General features: G+C 30.7%; 1 protein-coding gene across 1 annotated transcript; it reads left to right on the top strand.

Annotated features, from left to right (window-relative positions):
* Positions 1 to 14,217: 14,217 nt before the first annotated feature.
* On the top strand, positions 14,218 to 14,899 carry BDBG_06815 (uncharacterized protein; the record flags this gene model as incomplete). Its single annotated transcript, XM_031722782.1, has 2 exons — positions 14,218 to 14,315; positions 14,746 to 14,899. 2 exons carry the CDS (start codon positions 14,218 to 14,220, stop codon positions 14,897 to 14,899), a joined length of 252 nt encoding a protein of 83 aa, XP_031579765.1.
* Between the last annotated feature and the right edge of the window lie 5,733 nt (positions 14,900 to 20,632).

Genomic DNA, 20,632 nt, shown 5'->3' with positions numbered 1-20,632 from the left:
CACAGTTTTAACATTAGATAGTAGTCTCATACTGTCTCAGTGAGACTTACTGTCTACTCTTGTCACATTTTCCAAATGGGATCATAATTTTCACTTCTCAATTTAAATTATTTTTATTGCTTTAAATGACTTTAAATCTCATTTGAGTGTTACCAAAAAGCGTTACTTTTTAAAAAATTAAAAATAGTCTAAAAGAAATCTTAAAATGTCTAAAAATAGTGACTTTATGCCAAGAATGGGACTAAATGGGACCAAATGGGACCACTTTCTCATTTTTTTCAAGTCATGGTTTCATTTTAAGATCTGATATATAGTCACTTTGCATGTTTTTTTAATGACTAGTCCCAGCGGGATTCACGCCAAGAAATGTATGGGACCAGACCAAATGGGACCAAACATGAAATTCATGGTCCCGGCGGCCAGTCTACTCTTGTTTATATATAGATATTTGAGTCTACTCAATTCATGACATCTGCATTATTATTATTCTTCAGCACAGGTGTATAAGTAGCTGAGATATAACATCTTCTGTCACTGTTCTGTATACTCTTAAGCTTGATAAGACAGTCATTCAATATTCAGAGTTATATGCAGAAGTCTTCATAAGTCTGCTCTTTATCTACACTTAAAAGAATCTGTAGAAGTTCAAAAGTTAGTGTCTTCTTAAGCATGCTAATCTTCATTCAATTCTCTTAAGATTGATTATCTGCTTCTAGAATCTTGATATCAAAGTCAGAAATGAATGTTATGAGAGAAGTATTTCTCTGTTAAGCACTTTTTAATCAGTCTAGTGCTTTCTGCTGCATAGCAGTGTCTCTGAACAGAACATTGAGATGTCTGATGATATTATCAGGTATATATAACACTGATTCACATTTCTTCATTCATGAGTAAAACTTCTGTTTTATATGATCTTTTAATTGATCATTGATATATCAATCTTGATTAGTTAATGAACTGATGATGTCTTCATCTACACTTAGTTTCATAAGCATTTTCAACCTTCATGATGAGTAGAGAGTCAGGTCAGAAGCATCACAATATGCAGAAGCATCTAGACATTTCTTTAATATTTACATTATCTCTAATTTAATTGATGTTGAAATTGTCTGCATAGAGATTCCTTGTTGAAACAATTATTAAATTTCTTCAGATTGATATTGTTAAGTTGCATGCATATCAGCTATCTGTTGTTATTGTAATTTCAATATTACTCAGAGCTATTGTGACACTGTGTCTATACTTGCATTCAAGAGTTCTCTCATATTATCAGTAGACATAGTTATATCATTCATTGAATGTGTGATATCTGCGGAATCAGAAGAAATATAATCATATACATATCTCATACATTTAAGATGTCAGAACTCTCAGGTCTTTCGCTGACATTCTCTTGTAAGATCTTATTCTCTTTATAAGATCTTATTCTCTTTGTGAGATCTTGTTGCAGAGTCAGAGTGACTGATGAGCAAACTTCTATCTAGAAACTTAGTGTTCACTTAACTGATTATTTGTTTCTCTATTTCTTTCACATTGTTATGTGTTTAGATATCTTCTCAATAAGTAATCATTTCTCATAAGAAGACAATGAATGTTTTTCAACTGTAAGAGGCCTACACTGAATAGATCAGCATCAAGATATAGATCTTATATAATAAAAGTGAAAAACATTAGAGAAGGAAAAAAGAGAAAGTGCAGAAATTAGTGATCAAGGTGAATATTTATATACATACACAGTGAAGCTTCAGAGCAGAAGAATAGAAATTTCATGAGTTTTTCAGTCAAGAATCACTGATCAAGAATCGGAGCTTTCAGCAGAAATCTATAAACTGTAATGAAATAGTCTATATAATTGATCGGGCGCAGCCCGCCATAGCAGTAGAGTTCAAAGAGATTAAAGTATATAAGTTTCTAGTTCTTTTAATTATAATAAGTGATTACTGACTGACAGAGCTTGAAATATAAGAATAAGTGCTTATAGATAATTATTCAGAGATTCACAGTTTAATATAATATATACTGATAACTACTAGAAGTATTCATGATAGAAAGATAAATATAAAGATTAAATATATAATAGTATTTAAGCTGAGTTATAAATAGTAGTCATGAACTTCAGTCTAGACTGGCCGCTGGGATCATGAATTTCACATTTAGTCTCATTTGATCTGATCTCATACATTTCTTGGTGTGAATCCCGCTGGGACTAATCATTAAAAAAATATGCAAAGTGACTATATATCAAATCTCAAAATGGGACCATGACTTAGAAAAAATAAGAAAGTGGTCTCATTTGGTTTCATTTAGTCTCATTCTTGACATAAAGTTACTATTTTTAGACATTTTAAGGTTTCTTTTAGCCTATTTTTAATTTTTTAAAAAGTAACACTTTTTGGTAATGCTCAAATGAGATTTAAAGTCATTTATAGCAATAAAAATAATTTAAATTGAGAAGTGAAAATCATGATCTCATTTGAAAAATGTGATAAGAGTAGACAGTAAGTCTCACTGAGACAGTATGAGACTACTATATAATCTTAAAACTGTGTAATGGAATCAGTCAAATTGGTAATGAAACTATCAAATATTCTGGTCCTGGTCCCAGACACGGTCACACAGTCAGTCTACTTCAGTCTATATAGTTATATATAGTTAAGAGCTGCTAACTCTATCAATTACATGACAGATAGAAATAGAAGTAAAGAATTCGCGAGAAGTCAGATTTCTTATAACATCTGAGAGAATGTAAGACTGTACTTCAAGCTTTTTAAAAATCTGTTCTGAATTGAATGAATGTAAATCAGAAGCAGTGAATGCAGATGTAGTATTTGAAAATATAACTGTTTTCTTTTATAAAGTATTAAATAGCTGTCAAAAAGATTTCTTTGTAATGTATATAAATCTCATTTTAATTCTCATCTATTTATTTAGTTGATTGATGTATGATTTACTCAATAATCTAAATATTTCAATGTATAGTGACTGTAATTAATGTGTAGAATAACAAGAAACAACAGTAAATAAAATATAATAATAATCTGCATAATTGATGAATACTATATTATAAGAGGTCTACGCTAAATAGATCAGTATAATATATAGGTCTTATAATACAAAAGTGAAAAACATTAGAGAAGGAAAGAAAGAGAAGGTGCAGAAATCAGTGATTGAAGTGAATATTTATACATGTACACAGTGAAGCTTCAGAGTGGAAGAAGCTTCAGAGTGAAAGAATAGAGACTCCGCATACATAGTAAAGCTTTAGAGTGAAAGAATAGAAATTCCATGAGTTTTTTGACTGAGAATCAGTGACTGAGAATTGAAGCTTTTAGCAGACTGAGAATCAGAGGTTTCAGCAGAATCTGTGAAGTGTAATGAAATAGTCTATATAATTGATCAGGTATAGCCTGTTATATTAGTCCTCTCTTTTCAGAGATGTGATCATATGTAGTTCTTATTAGTCAAGAGCTGCAGTCTCAGATAACACAGAACTCAGAGTTCAGGTCAAGTATTTATAGTTAACTCATTTCATAAGATATTATCAGTTATGGCTGTGAAGTCTCTTATCAAGAATATCTTCAATTTCTCACTTAAGTTTATTATCTTCTTCTATGATTCCTGGCAGCTGTCAGTCAGAAGTCAGTTGAGAAGAGAATGAGTCAGTGATAGTAGAGCAGAGAAAGCTCATGTGAAACATATTATAAATCTCTGATAAAGTATTAAGACAGTAGTTATAACTGTCTAGAACTTCTATCACTATGTATTTCATATAATGATAATTCATTGTACAGAATGAGTGTGTGATCTGTATATTTTTAAGATTCAATTATACAAGATCTTCTATCTTATACTGCTCTGCAGAATCTTATTAAATATTCACTTAATCTTCTTAATTTTGTTTAGTACTTGTCATGAAGACTTCTACTCAGTTATGAGTGTCTTGAAGCTTTATTACTATATTATCAGTGATCTGAATTAAACTGCAGAGATTTGATATGAACTGTGTAATCTCTAGAAGATTCAATACCTTTATGTGATAATCATGTGTAAGAAAGAATGAGCTTATATCTGTTGAAATAGTAACTTAATTATTAATAGTGATCTCTGCATATAGAAGAAGATTATATCAATCATTCTATGAATAATGATAGAACTTATAAAGATAGTTCTTTACAGTCTGAATTATTTATTCTAATATATTATCAGTGTCAGAGTGATAGATGGTTAACAAACAGTATATAATCTTAAGAACTTAACAGATTGTTGTTCAGAGAGTGCTCATGAATTAACAGTCTTAATCAGATACTATAGATCTCAGTAAGTTATATATCTGATAGAATGAGCTCTGTAGAAAGGCTTCAGTGACTTATTCAGTATTCATCTTATTGTAAGACTTTAATATTACACTCTTACTCAATTAATTAACAATAATCAGAATATTCTTACAACTCTTACTCTCAGAGAGATTAATAGTAAAGTCAATTACTACATCTTATCAGATTCTATCAGAGATATCAAGTGATTTCAGTAGATCTTTTCTACAGTTCTTTTATAAGATAATAGAAGAACAGTGATTGCAGTTTCAGATAAAGCATCTGATACTGTTTAATATCTCAGATTAGTAGAACTCTTCAGTGATTATTTAATAAAGTTATTTATAATCTGAATAACTGATTATACATGAATCATGCATCTCTTGTATTATTCAAGTGTGTAGAGGTTCAGACTGAGAGACTTAATGTTATTCACAGAATTGCAGTGTGTTATTATCATTAATTGAACATTCTGAGATATCAGTCTTTATATATAATTCTGAAGAGAATTGAGACACTTTTTATTATACTACTTCAGGGAGAGTCTGAAGAAGTTCATTAGTCTGAGCTGTTATATATCACAGTTCATTCAGTGTAGAAGAAGTTGAGATATCAGTATCAGTGTCAGTGATAGTTCAGAGAGAGAGTGTTCTAATCAGAGAAGTATGTATAGTGTCATGAGTTATTTCATCTTAATCAACTAATATCTTCAGATCTAAGAGCTGATATTCTCAGTTCATTCAATGAGTATCTGTTACATTGAAAGATATATTATTATTATTATTATTATTATTCTTCAATTATAGATGTATGCAGTCAGAGACTATGACATCTACCTGAGAACTTTTAGTTCTCAGGGTTTTTCTTATATCTATAAAGTGCCCCGGTGGCTGAATGGTTAATGCGGCCACTCAGTAGCGCCTTGGCATGGGAAACCAAGACACGTGGGTTCAAAACCCGCAGGGGATACATTAAATCCAGAACTCAAGCACCTCAGGTTTCTAATAAATACAGAGGTGTACAAATCGCTCCAATGAATTGCTCTATGTTCCTAAGCTAGGAAGTTATTATTGCATGTATCTAATTGTCACTCCTTTGTATTTTCCTATGTTCTTGTTATCTTGGTGTGATCTCAACACCTGTATTTCCTCCTGTATAACCAACACTTGACCTGTATTTAACATCACACAAGGACTCATCATAAGCTCCGCTTGCATATGAGTATAATGAAAGAATAATATTAATAATAATAATATATCTATAAAGTCAACTATTATACATTTACCAATTTCAGATATGTAAAATCAGAAAATTCCAGCTCAGAATACAAAAATTGTTTACAAATTGCAGTATTTTAACACCTTCTGATACTTTGAAATCATTTGATAATATCATGACAAAAGAAAAGAGAACATAGTCTTAAAGATAGAAACAATAAATAGATAGATAGAAAAGAACAGAAAAGAAAAAGTAAAGTAAAAAGAGACTATAACAGAATAAAATTATTCAAAAATAGTATATAGCTGTTTTAACAGACTATATCTAATCAATTCTCATCTCTTCATATTCAGATATTTCTGAATTCAGTCATTTTCTTGTAGCTGCTTGAGTTTCTGATAGAAAGTCTATTAAGTATTTAATTCCTGTCTCAGTTGAGAATAAGAACCTCATATTTAATTGATTTAAATCATACTTCTTCTTCAATCTGACTCTGAGACTATTGTATAATATACAATGCATTACAATATACTCAGAATTTTCATTTGTATTGCAGAATGAGCATTCTGTTGAATCAAATCTATCATCAAATCTTTGTATATAGAATTTGAAATAATCATGTCCTAGTTTCAGCTGAATTATAGAGGAGAATATTTTCTTTTTACATTTAATTGAACAAGATTTCCACTTGGGTTTTGTTTCAAATCTTGAATAATGTATACTCTTCTTTTGTTTCTGCCAGCTTTCATTTCACTTGTCTAAACAAGATTCTTTTATTTTTCTCTTTATAAAAGACCAGGACACAATTTTTTGAATAGATCTGCTTAATTCTGAACCCTTTTTTACAGCTGAATCAGCCAATTCATTGCCATGAATATTCATATAAGCAGGAACCCAGTGCAGATGAATTATCAGCTTTGATATTCTTCTCTTTTAAATTTTTAAAACAGAGTTTAAGATCAGTTCAAGATTCATTTGATCATTATGAATCTGACTATTTCTAAGTCTTTTTAAAGTAGCTTGACTATCAGAGAATATTCATCCCTCTTTCAAACTATTTCTTCTTTTATGAGATTTTATTTCAATGAGTTTGAAAGCTTTCACTATTACAAATAGTTCAGCATCAAAGACTTCAGATTCACAGCCTAAATTTCAGAAATCTGAGATAAAATTAATATTATCTTCAGTATAAGCAATGCCTGCGCCTAATCTATTCAAATTCTTATTTTTGAAGTCATCTGAATAAATCAGAATAGAGTCTTCTATATTGATTGTAGAAATTCTCTTCAAATACTGTTCATATTCTTTCTTCTTAGATAGTTCACTTTTATACAAGTCTATAAGAGATTCAAGCTTTTCTCTTCAGAGAGATAACTTCTCATGATCAACTTTTTCAACATTTAAAGAAGAAAATTGATTTTTAATCAGTGAGCATAGTCTGTACAGTTGAGAAGGCATTTTCTTTGAAGAATTATTTTCATTTCAATCAAGAAATCTATTTCAATTCAGTTCATTTCCAGAGTTAATTAATGAAAATGAAGAAGAGACTCTTTCTCTGATTATATGATTTGAGCTCATCTTTATAACTCTCAGAGCATAGTTCATACAGGCCTTTTCAAATCTAATAGCAGGAGAGAGAATTGAAGCTTCAATTTCCATTGCTTTAAAAGGAGATGATTTGAATGCTCTCAGAATTCTTCTCAGAGCTCTGTTTTGCAGACTTTGAAAGAGTTCAGTGAAATTCTCTTGATTATTTCATCAAACTTGAACTTCATAATCAGCTACTGAGATAATACAGGCTATGTATAACTGTCTCATAGCCTGAAAGGATAGACCTCTCTCTGTATTTGATAGTCTGATTATATTATTCAATAGTCTTTCTGTCTTAATAGTTCTTTGTTGAATGTGATATTTAAAATTCAACTTGGAGTTTAATCATACTTCTAATCATTTGACATTTACACTGGGTTTAATCTCTCTACTTAAAAGAGTTAGAGATAGTTCTTTCTCATTGAATCTTGGAAAGAAATGAATTAACTCAGTTTTATTCATATCAAATTGAATTTGATTGATATCTGCTCTGACAAAGATTTTCTTTGCAGCTTTTTCAATCACTTTCAAATTCTCTTTGATAGTTTTTAAGCTGTAGACTAGATCAATATCATCTATATAACTTGAAGATCACACTATTTTCATATTTCTATCTTTGAATAGATATGCAGTGTATATTGTAAATAAAATGAGTGAGATTGAAGATTCTTGCAGTACTTCTATTTTTATCTCAGTCTTGTCTTGTTTCATTTCATCAAAGAAAAGTTGTATGATTCTTTTAGATATAAAACAGTTAACTCATTTTATTAGAGAAAGTGACAGTTTTAACATCTTCAAAGTCTGAATTAACTTTGACTTTGAAATATGATCAAATGCTTCTTTTATATCAATAAAAACAGTAGTTGAGATCAGATCTTCATGCTTTGCTATTTGAATATCATGAACAACTGAGAGAACAGTGTCAATTACAGAACATTGTTTTCTATCTCTTATTTATTCACTGAATAAAAGAGAGTTATTAATAGAGATTATAAAAGATAGTTGAGTAGCTATTATCTTTTTCAAAACCTTTTCTAGACAGTGTAATAGAGATATTACTCTATATGACTTAGGAATTGAAGTTTTTCTATTAGGTTTTGTAAGAATCACTTCAGTGGCTTCTCTTCAGCATTCAGGATGATATTCATTTTTCAAGAGATTGAAAAAGAGCTTAAAATATTAATTCTTTAAGTAGGAATATGTATTTTGAATAATCAAGTGATTAATTGAATCAGGCCCTGCAGCAGTTTTAACAGAACTTGAGAAGATAGCTGACTTTAATTCATCTTGTGTAAGATCAGGCTATTCTCAGTCATTTTCATCAATGTAGTTGAGAAGTGATATATTCTCTTTCTCTGAATCTGAATCTGATGAGTTTTGAAAGAGAATTCTTATGAAAGCTTGATATTTTTTCTCAAAAGAGTTTGCTGTATATGATTTATTCTGAAACTCATATTCTAAGGCTGAAAGTTTTGCTACACTTCTTGTTTTCATATAGTTAAAAGCTTTAAAAACTTCCTTTTCTTGTACTTCTTCAAGAAATTTATTTCAGCAGTCTATTTTAGCTCTTTTAATATCTGAAAAATATTCATTTCTGACAGCTTTGAACTCTTTATCAGATATTACATCATTCTTTCAATCTCTTCTAGCAGTAGCTAATTCTTTTCTTTTAGATGAGATATTCTCATTTCATCAAGGTTTTGAATACTCAGAAGATTTTCTCTTTGAAATATTATCTCTAACACTTATTAGAATAATAGATGTAATGAGCTTCACTCTATTCTCAAGTATTTCATTTGAGATATCTTGACCAGAATTTCAATATAGCTCACTCTGTCTTTCAGATTTTAACAGTTTTATGCTTTCTTCAACTGCTTTTCAATCAGCTTTTTCAAAGTTAAACTGATTAGAGAGAAGAGGGTTTTCACTCATTTATTTTTCACTCAGTTCAATATCAAATTGAATAACCTCATGACCTGATTCTGATGTCTCATTTGAATCAATAAATCAGTTTACAAGTCTTTTTTTCATTAGATTTTGTGACATGAAGATTAGATCTATAATAGATTTCTGTTTCATGCCTGTTCTAAAGAATGTTTGTTGATCAGACTTATTAACTAAATCTATTGAATACTCAATGATTCATTTAATCAGATTATCAGCTCTTACTGCTCTCTTGTATTCTGAATTTCATCAGGGATGATGTGCATTGAAATCCCCTGCAATTATAGAGTTTCTTAATGAAGTTATGTTCAGAAATTCTCTATCAATTGTTCAGATATTGTTATTTTCCTTCAATGACTTTTCATTATAGATATTTATGAGCTGTATAGTATCAAACTCATTCTCTTTATCTATAATATCACCCATCAGAATATCAGGGTCAGACATGATATTAAATCTTAGATTAAATTGATATCTTGATCTCTTTCTTTCATAGATCACTACTCTTGACTTTATCTCAGACTTTTGAGGTAGAAAGCAGTAGTAGCTTGAATGAGAAATGATGTATTTTTACTCAGTATTAAAATTCAGTTTCTGAAGCAGTACAAAATCAACTTTTTATTCAAATACAATTTGAAGACAAGAATAAATACAATTTGAGTTTCTATTCACATTATTTTGAATAAATGTGATTTTTGAAGAGTTTTTAAACTTTTTTTGTTGTCTTTGTTGTATATTCATACTAAAAGAGAGTAGAGATAGAGTAGAATCTAATGACTATTATCAGATAGTAGATTATAACTATTTTGAAAAGTAGGAATCTCAACTGCTTATATTATATCTAGTTTATCATCAGAGTCATTTCTCAATTCTCTAATCTCAACAGGAGTTTGAGGATTCAAATTCTGTTTATATTTAGCTGGAGAATTGAAGTTTGAAGATTTAGATAGTTGAGAGTTTCTTCTTTTTGAGCTTGCAGTTGTAAGTTTACTGGCTTGACTCTTCTCTTCAGTTCTAGATTGACTTTGAGCTTCATCTTTTCTCCAGTTCTTTTGAGTTCTTGAAGCAAACATACATTCTTTTGAGCTAGATGCATGTTTTTCTTTGCAATTAGAGCACTTAAGCAGAGTGTGTTGACATATTTCATCACTTTTTGAGCATGTTTCACATTTATGCTCACTAGTTTTGTGATCTCTGGCACAGAATGCACATTTTGAGTCTTTAAAACATGAGATTGCAAAGTATTCATATCTTTGACAGTTTGAACACTGTGTTTGAGCTTTGAGATTCATTCTTGAGTCTTTGTATTCATGAACTCTCATTTTCAAACCTGTTACTCTTACTTCAGAGATCTTGGACTGTTCAAGTGTCTTTGTATATACTAGAACAGAGGCATTTCTTCTGCTTTGTCTGAACTCAATTGAATTTAATTATACAGGCTCTTTTCTCAGTTGAATAGAGTTGTATTCTTCTAATTCATTTTTGAGAAGTAGTATTTCTTCTTCACAGTCAAAAATTTCAACTGGAATATTATAAAGAATGAATTTGTCTCACTTTTCATCTCTCTCAGATAGAATTGTTGTGTTTAGCAAAGATTCTACTACTGATTTTCAGAGATTCTCATTCTGAATAAGGAATTCTGCACTGAATTCAGGCATTGTAGTCAGAATGATAGAGTTTTCAAAGAATGATGACTCAATTGAAGCTATAACTGATTTTTGAACTTCAATATCAGTCATCAACTGAGAAAAGAACTGCTGATTAATTTCATTTCTGATTCTGAAAATGAGATTTGAGTTTAGCTTGTTTCTTTGTAAGATGTTCTGATTTGAGACTTTGAGAATAAGTCTTCTATTTCTGAAGATTTGGAAGTTTTTCTCTTTTTACATTTTTTTCTGCACTTTTTTATGAATAGAAGTATGAGCAGTATTCTTCTCAGTTTTCTCAGGATTTTGAGCAGATTTTGAGGCAGCAGGTTTAGAGATAGCAGATTCAGCTGCTTGAGCATATGTTTTCTTCTGATTTAAAGAAGAAGAAGAAGTAGAAAAAGAAGAAGAGCAAAATAATGAGTCAGTGATTGTACTAGGAATTTTCAATGTTTTTTGAACTGTGTTTGAAATTCCAAGTTTGAACTTGATCATCTCCTGTAGTTGTCTGGCCTGAGTATGAAGAATTAACAGAACTTCTTCATTCATCTCACTCAGACACTGCTTTTCAAGAATCTTGCTTGCTTTTTCAAGTTTCTGTATTTCAAGAACTTGTTGTTTCTCTATTTCTTCTTTCTTTCTTCTCTTCAGAATTTCAATCTCAGGGATAGCATTTGAGAAAGCATCTCTTTTCACATCAACTGAGTGTATTTTTGAACTCATTGTTCTCACTCAATGAAAAGTTGATCAGACTGATTCAATTGAGATATTTATTGAACTCTTTTGAATTGAAAAGTTGGTCAGACTGTTTCAATTAAGAGATTTCTAAGTCTGTTTTCAATTGAAAAGTTGGTCCGACTGTTTCAAAAGAAGAATAAAAGACTTTTATGTATAAAACACCTGATTTTTTTTTCACACTAGTTCAGTAACTAGGTTAGATTTTTGAAGAGAATCTAATAAACTAACATTGATTTTTAAGATAAATCAATAAAATCTTTACAATCTCTTTCTTGAGATACAGTGAGAAAAAGTATGATATCAATTGATAATAAATCAGATGATATGACAGTTTTTAAGAGAAAAACTGATAAAAAATAAATCAATTTTTTGCAGAGAAATTGATTAAAACTATTCAATTTTATTCTAAATCATTCAATTCTCCTCACACAACAAGTGTGCAACTCAAATCAGTTAATAAAGAGTGTAAAAAAGAATTAAGTATTAATGAAAGCTCTTCAGTCACTGAAAAAGTAATTCTTACTTAAAAGAATATGAAATTATGACAGAAAATAACTCTGTTTTTAATTCTTTGTAAGAATATTGTGTAAAATCCAGAGAAAAACATCTTACTTTTTCAAGAGAAGTAAAAAACTATTTCTAAGATCTTTTTTTTTTGCAATAACTGCTGCAGAAGAATGAGATAGAAACTGCTAAGATATGCACTACTGTATACTCTCTATCAAGACTTTCCCTCTTCAGAGTCTTGATATTATAGAGAATATAAGTCTGTTTCTATATAATAATGTAAATATTGTCAGCGGGATGTAGAGAAACTGGTTATTTATATCTCAAAATAGAAGACTTTGTCAATGATTATATCAATATAGAGTTAATTCTCAAATTCAATAGAAACCTAGTGTTGCTGTTCTCAATCCCTTGCAGAATCTATTGAATATTGAGGTATAGACTGACCGTGTGACCGTGTCTGAGACCAGGACCAAACTTTACAGTTGTCATGTTGCCTAAAAGCATTACTCCTGGTCATGGTTTGTGTTCATCACATTGATCCCAAATCCTGTTATTTCAAATATTAAAGATCCCAGATTCACTTTTCAAATAAAAATCTAGTCTCAGATAAAGAATATGTTTGAATTCTTAGTTACATTTTCATTCTGATCTCATTATTGAAAATGGCATCAAATGAGATCATGAAATCATTTCTCACTTACATAATATCATAATATAGTGCTCATTTGTTGAAAATTCAACAGAGAGTGTTATTAAATATCATTACTTTTCTGAACACAGATTATAATCAATATCATTTTAATTAAAAAAAAAAATGTACAATACAAAAAATAACAAAAAAACAAACAACAAAATAACAAGAAAAAATCACAATAAAAAAAAAAAAAAAAAAAAAAAAGAGAAAGAAAAAAAGAAGAGAAAGAAAAAAAGAGACAGAAAGAGAAAGAAAAATAAAAAAAAAAAAAGAAAAGAAAAAGAAAAAAATAAAAAATAAAAATAAAAAAAAATCAAGATCACAGGGTCACAGTACTCTTAAAATACTTACTTCTCAGAGTCTTTACAATGTTCATCATCAATCATGTATTTCTCACAGTGAGAGTAACATGACTGTGATGAGTCATTGTCTTAATATCATCTAACAAATAATCAGTATATATCTATATAAATGTGAATAATTAGAAAATATACACTTAAAAAGTGTGATCAGAGTGAACTCTGCTGTCACTTGAATGATATCAAGAGCAGAACACTGAAATCAATGATTCTTCTCATTGATTTCACAGACAAGACATGTGAAGATGATCTTGAAAAATATAAGATTCTCAGACTTCTGATAGAAACAGATCTCACAGAGAGACTCTATTTTCATCATATCAGAGACTGAGTATTATTAAAAAGCATTACTTTAATGCACATGCACTTACTGCAGTGATTCACTCTCTGCACACATGACTGAGAGTTGCAGCTTTCTCACGCTGCACAGCTCTCTCTGAGATGCTGCTGCTGGTTTGCAACTCACACAGTCTCTCAGTTCAGCACACACTGTGTATATACAGCCCTGCATGCTGGGGCTGTGTTGGTCATTATGGCCTGGCGTGGTACTCACTTTTCACAGGTCATGTTTCATTTGATTGAGAGGAAGAAAGGGGACATGACTGCTGTTTTATTTGAGAGAGAGTGAGTAATTGAATCTGTAGAAGATAATTTGATTTCTTCTGCATTTGAAATTTGATTAGTCTATACTCTTCAATTTGAGGGTTTCTGAGAGTGTTTTAATAGTTTTCATACCAGCTTGAAATTAGTGATTGATTGAAGAAGAGAAAAGAGAGAAGAAAGAACTGAGAATAACTTTTCTTTATAATATGAAAACAGAGAATTGCTGTAATCATTTATTCTAGTATCAAAGATCTGTTTTCTGCATGTATCTCTGATACAGATTATATGATAACGGTATACAAAGAATACTACAGTGCATGCATTGAATAAAGATGATGTTGCTATGCAACACTGTAGCTGTTCTGTACATCACTAAAAGCTATTAATATTTTCTTGAATCTCTTTATATTTGATAAGTCAGTAATATTTTCCAATGCACTTTCTCTTTCATTATTATCATCATCATCATCATCATCATTATCATCATTATCATTATCATCATCACTATCACTATCATCATTATTATTATCACTATTATCATTATCATCATCACTATCATCATTATCATCTTCACTCTTCTTCAACACTCATTGAAACCAATCATGTCATTCCTCTTCAAATATTCTGCGGTCCTGCGGATATATTCTGCGGTCCTGCGGATCATCAAGGCGCGTGAGCAAGAGAAGAAGAAGATGTTCAAGTGAGAGAAGACAGATTGTAAGACACATTATAATGCCTTGAAGAGACTCTGTAAGAGAGTAGAATGATAATGATTTTAAGTAACACTTCTGATAGATTTAGACTGAACTAAGTATAGAAATAATACAGATAGCACTGTCTGTGAGAGATTGAAGAAGAAGACAGTGAAGAGTCTCATACAGCAGTGATAAGATCAGAAGAAGTTCTGAGAATAATTTGAGGTCAAGATGAAGAGAGAGAGAGAGAAGAAGAGTGTTACTGTAAATAAGCAGTAGCAGAAGAAGATTGAGAGAGTATTAAAGTAGAAGATAAAGAAGTCAAAACTGATAAGTTTTTTATTTATTGAGAGATAATGATTTTTGATAATACTTCTGTTCTCTAATTGATTAGCAGGAGCTGACAGAGGAGAAGGGAATTGAGGCCTTGTTCAGATCTCAAATGCACTTCATGATTCAGAACATTGAGAAGACAGCCCTGCTCTCTGAGCATGCTAATCTGCTTACTGCTGAGATGAAACCTGAGACAGCAGACCAGGAAATGCAGGATTTTGAGATACAGGTTGACCTGGCTGAGAGGGAGCAGTGAAAACCCTTCTCTGAGAAGGCAGTGAAGAGAGATTTTGAGATAATTATCATCTCAGATGAGAAGGAGAAGAAGAAGAAGAAGAATAAGAAGTGAATTATGAAGAATAATAAGAAGAATGAGAAAGAGAAGAAAGATGATGAGTAGAAAAAGTTTTTTTCTTTTTATATTAGTTAGTTGTAAGTTCATAATTATTAATAATTGAAATTAATTTTGAGTTTTTAAAAATTATTGTACAAGTTGTAATCAAGTCAGGAACAATATATATATATATATATATATTTAACTATCATGATTCACAAATCACTATAATGTATAAGTATCAACATTTTTTCAACATTGATATTCATAATATTAATATATTTTTAATGATATTATCTGATAACACAATTTAGTAATGCTCTCTTTCACAATATTAATATATTTCAAGAAATATGACAGAGATTAATCAAGATTGTTTATTTACTTTTATATATCAATGATATTCAATCTGAGTTAGTATGAAAATTATAACTAAGCTAAGAAACAAGATTATTTTCTCTTATATTAATTCTTCTTACACACATCAGTGATCAGTTATTGAAAATAAATTATCATCTTTCTCAAATTATTATCATATCTTCTGAATTCACTTCTTTCACTTCTTTTACTTCTATTGAAGATTCACAAACTCTTTAAGAAATCACTGTGAATTACAAAGTCTATATTGTTTACAATTCAATACAGAATGCTCTCTTTCAATCATGATGAATGATCACTTCATTCTTCACATCTGATTTCAGGTCATGAAATTTATGAAAAACTCAACACAAATATTGAGATGAACTATGAAATAATTATCAACAGGTTGTATTACAGATTACTGAAGAGTCATCTCTCTGCTACAATCACTGTAACTTCATTCAGAAACATTTATCATAAACTGATCATAGCTCTGAAGAAATTTCCTGACATCTGAAGTCATCAGAATGCAGACAATAAAAGAAAAATAATCAGAAAATTACTACTGAGCTGGTAAGTTGCTCTACCAGGTAATGATTTTTGATAACACTAACTTTCTAATTTGAAGAAAATCATGTGAAAACAATCTCATATCAGTACTCTGATTTCACAACTCTCATCTGATAACTTCTGTGAACAATTACTTTGCATGTGTATATCTCTGAATCTTTCTCTTTGATCAATTGAAAACCCTGAATTCTGAACACTTCTTCAAATGCTTAATTCAAATCTTCATATTTCACATCAATTCTGTCTTCAGTCCAACCTTGAGATATACTACAAAGTCAATATATAATATCTAGAATCAGAGTTGAAGAATCATTGAAGAGTGTCTCTCACAGTGAATGCATGAACTAGTACAAACAATCTTGCATTTATAAGAGTTATATGTTATTATATTGATAAGAACTGAACTTATTGAGAGACATTAATTGAATTTGAATCATTGATCAGTAGTCATACTGAGAATTATATGGCAGAGATATTAATGACTGTGATTAAAAATGACTATTGAGATATTAGTCTCAGTCTTCTTACAATTACAACTGACAATGCTGTGAATAACTACACTATGATGAAGAGCTTGGAGCAAAAATTGGCTTTGCATTTGTGAAATGATAAACACGGTTATATCTTCTGCATTGCTCATGTGGTTCAACTTGTGATGCAAACACTGATAAAGAATCTTAATATCAAGATAAAGAATAATGAGATGACTGATTCTTGAGATGAGAATGAGATGAAAGTAATTACTCAAGTAACTTTTACATTCACTTTACAAAAGATAATGTTTTTTGATAACACTTTTTGATATTGCTTTTTGATAACACTTTTTGATAATACTACTGTTAATTTTGAATAGATTGACTAATAATTTAAATATCATAGATTCAAAACATTGCTAATGTGATTTATATCTCTTCTAAATAACAACAATGATTTCATGATATTTAATAAACAAACAAATCAGTCACATCACTGAATATGATACAGAATGTTAGAACACAGTGAAGTTCAATATATAAGATAACTGTTCAGACTCTTCAATTGTGTCAGATGATTGATTATTGAGTACAACACTCTGATTGAGAAAAGATTCAGATATTGAAACTTTCTGATATGAAGTGAACTCAGTTGAAATATGTGATTGATTTACTGTTTCAGTTTTATAAGATAACAAAGACAGTCTCAATCACTTGTACATCAATGCTGCAGTCAGCCTGATGAGTGTATAACAGTTTATTTACTCATCTTGAGAAGCAGTTGAATCACTCAAAAAGAAATTCAGTCTGAGATAATGCTATAGTGCAGGCTATTGTTGCTGTAAGAGATAAACTGGCATATTACTACAGTAAAATGAAACAATCTTTTGCAGAGTACTATGCTATAGCAGCTCTACTAGATCTCTTCTGTTGAGTTAATATCTACACTTCTCAAGATTGAACAGAGGAGAAATGAGACTCATATATTAAATTAATCTGAGACTACTACAATGTCAACTATCAGAGATTTGAATGAGCAGATATTCAAGATGTGAAGACAGTGAAATACAATTCCCTAGTAAGTAATGATCTTTGATAACACTTCATATCACATAGAACTATAATACTAACTTTGAAACAGAACTTGCATACATTGATTGCAACTGAAAATCAGGCAAAACTACATACTTATAAAACTGAATTTGACTGCTATCTTCAAGATGATCTGACAAATTTACATGTCAAATCAATTCTAGAGTTATAAAAAATTGTTAAGAGTACATATTCAACTGTTGCACTGATGACATGTGATATTCTGACAATTTCATTGACAGAGATGAGAATGGAGCAAAAGTTCAACTTAAGTTAAGATATTTATCACTATCATCAGGGACAATTATAAGGAGAAACAATCAAGAAACTCATGATTATAAAATATAGAATTATCAGACAGTTTAATACCTCTGATCACAGTATATCAGAGAAGTGTAGTTTTCATGAGAAAGTGAAGAATAAACTTGCACAAGAATGTATTTAGTTGTTTCATGAGTGTTATCAATAATTATTATCAAATTCTGATTATATAAGTAATCACTGAATGAACTGAATGAGACTGATTTTGATCTTCAGTCTCAGTCTCATTCTGATTTTGAAAGAATGATCATCTTTCACAGTTTATCCTGGAAAATTACTCTCATTTCACTGTTCTTGAATTAAATCTGGTCATTTTTCATGCCATTTCTCTCAGAAATGGTCCATTTTCAGATTTTTTTGAGGCTTGGTCCTGGTGGGACTCACGCCAAGAAATGTATGGGACCAGACCAAATGGGACCAAATGTGAAATTCATGGTCCCGGCGGCCAGTCTAGCAGGGAGTGGAAAAACGCTTTTCAACAGGAATGACATACTCACTAGAAGGGGTGCAAGCTATTGATTAGAAATCACAGATGATGCAATCTGCTATAGATGAGCAATTTTAATGATATTAAAAGAAGAATCTATCACAAGGTTAATGAATTTCATTGCAGATATTGAGACAACTACACAATGTTGAGTTGAAACTCTACACTGAGATGATGAAGAGGAATTCAAAGGTCAAGACCTTAAGGCCTACTGCCAGAGCAAAGAAATAGCATATGAAATGACTATCTCTGACATGCCACAATTGAACAGTTCTGCAGAATGTGTCAATTGTATTGTAGCTGAGAAGATGAGAAGCTTGCTATTTAATAGTGAGCTGATGAGAGAGCTTTGAGATGAAGCAATGCAAGCTGTGATCATGATGATCAATACATTCTCAATGTCAATGAAGATCTTCAGATGCAATAAAAGTTCTTCCTCACTTACATCTTTTAAAGCTTGAACTGAGGTGCAGCCTTCTGTTCACTGAATAGACAGATGAGAATGCAAGATTTATAAGAAGAATTTGAAGATGTTTAATAAGCTCATGAATAGAACTGATGATAAGGAATAGCAACTAGTTGGCTTTCAAGGATTACACCAGTATTGCATATGAGATTCTATTGCATATTGCCTAGAAATCGTGTGAGATGTTGTATTTGATGAAGCTCTTGACACATGAATAATCATAATCACACCTGTCAACACAGCTAAGAAATTGAATGAATTGCCAGAGAAATTGAATGTTCTAGATGCTAATAAGAGATGACAGCACTGCTTGCTGCAATGCCTAGTCAAGAAAAAATCAGATGTTTTGAAAATGATTGTGAATAAAGACTTAGAGAGTGTGATCAATTCAACCTATCTTCTAGATAATGAGATACAGCTTGTTGAGAATGAGAACTCTGAAGATCTCATTAATGAGAAGGATTCTGTTTTTAGTGTTCTGACAGACCGCTTAACCACACTGATAAAAGTCAAAAGAAGCTCAGATTGAGACTATTGATATGAAGCAATGAAAAAGAAAGTCAAGATATTTGAGCAGAAGAAGATGTATATTATTATTGAAAAGACCTCAAATATGAACATTCTAACTGAAAAATGAGTATTCAATCACAAGTTCAATAATAAGAATGAAACTATTCAGTTCAGAGCTCACTGAGTGATTAGAGGATTTCTTCAACAGCAAGAGATTCACTATGTAAGATTATATACTGCAGTTGTGTCAGGGCCTACATCATGTAGCTTATTCACTATATCAACTGCAAAAGAATGAAAGATTAAGTCAATTGACTATGTATCCGCATTTTTGAATAACATATTATCACAGAATGAGATGATCTATATGCAATTGTCTACAGATGTTAAACATGACAGAGAGGACTTGATGAGACTACTTCATCAGAGTCTATATGAAATGAAACAAGTAGTAAGAGTATAATATTTCCTCATGATGAAACATCTTACTATGTTGGAATTTAAAATATTATCATATGATGAGGGTTTTCTATATCACTCTATTTGCAAGATCTATCTGACATTACACATAGATAATTGTTGAGTGATGAGATCTCAAGAACATCAATTAGATTGAATATTGACAGAAATTGTAAAAAGATTTAAGACAAAGAATGTTAAAGAAAATAAGCCTTATCTTGAAATGAAAGTGAAATGCTAAAGAAATAATGATCTGGCAGTTATACAGAGTCACTATATTGAGGAGATTCTTGAGAATTTTGACATGAATAAGGTGAATTCAGCCAGCATCTCAATGATGGCTGGCATATGCCTAGAATTTTCACCAGATGAGGATGAGGGTTTGAATGATGATTTCACAGCTACAAGATATCATCAAGGCTTAGATTCATTGCAGTATTTGATCTCAAGCAGCAGATCAGATCTGGCATTCATGATCAACTATCTCTCACATTTTAACTCACATCTGCACAAGGCATGTTGAGCAGTGTTGAAGCATGTTCTATGCTATGTCAAGAAGATGAAAAATCACAGCATATTATATAAGAAGGAGATTGAGAGCCTGAGTCTTGTTGTATACTGTGATTCAGACTGGGCAGGGGTGAATTCTCAATACAAATCAACTACAGGCTATGTTATATTGATTAATGAGTCACTGATCTCATGGCAGTTGCAGAGACAGACATCTATCATCAAATTGATCACAGAAGCTGAGTATATTACAGCTAGCAAAGCAGCTTGCAAAATAATCTGATTGAATGACATGCTATATGACACTGAGTTAGTGAATGATGAGAAAGCAAAAATATACTCACATCTATGAGTTGATAATAAGAAAGCAATCAATCTAGCAAAGAAGAAGTTCTTAATATGAAGAT

This window comes from Blastomyces gilchristii (genome assembly GCF_000003855.2).
Source record: "Blastomyces gilchristii SLH14081 genomic scaffold supercont1.16, whole genome shotgun sequence".
Classification (NCBI taxonomy): Eukaryota; Fungi; Ascomycota; class Eurotiomycetes; order Onygenales; family Ajellomycetaceae; genus Blastomyces; species Blastomyces gilchristii.
The sequence above is the reverse complement of the archived record's forward strand: the minus strand, read 5'-3'. Positions and strand labels throughout refer to the sequence as shown.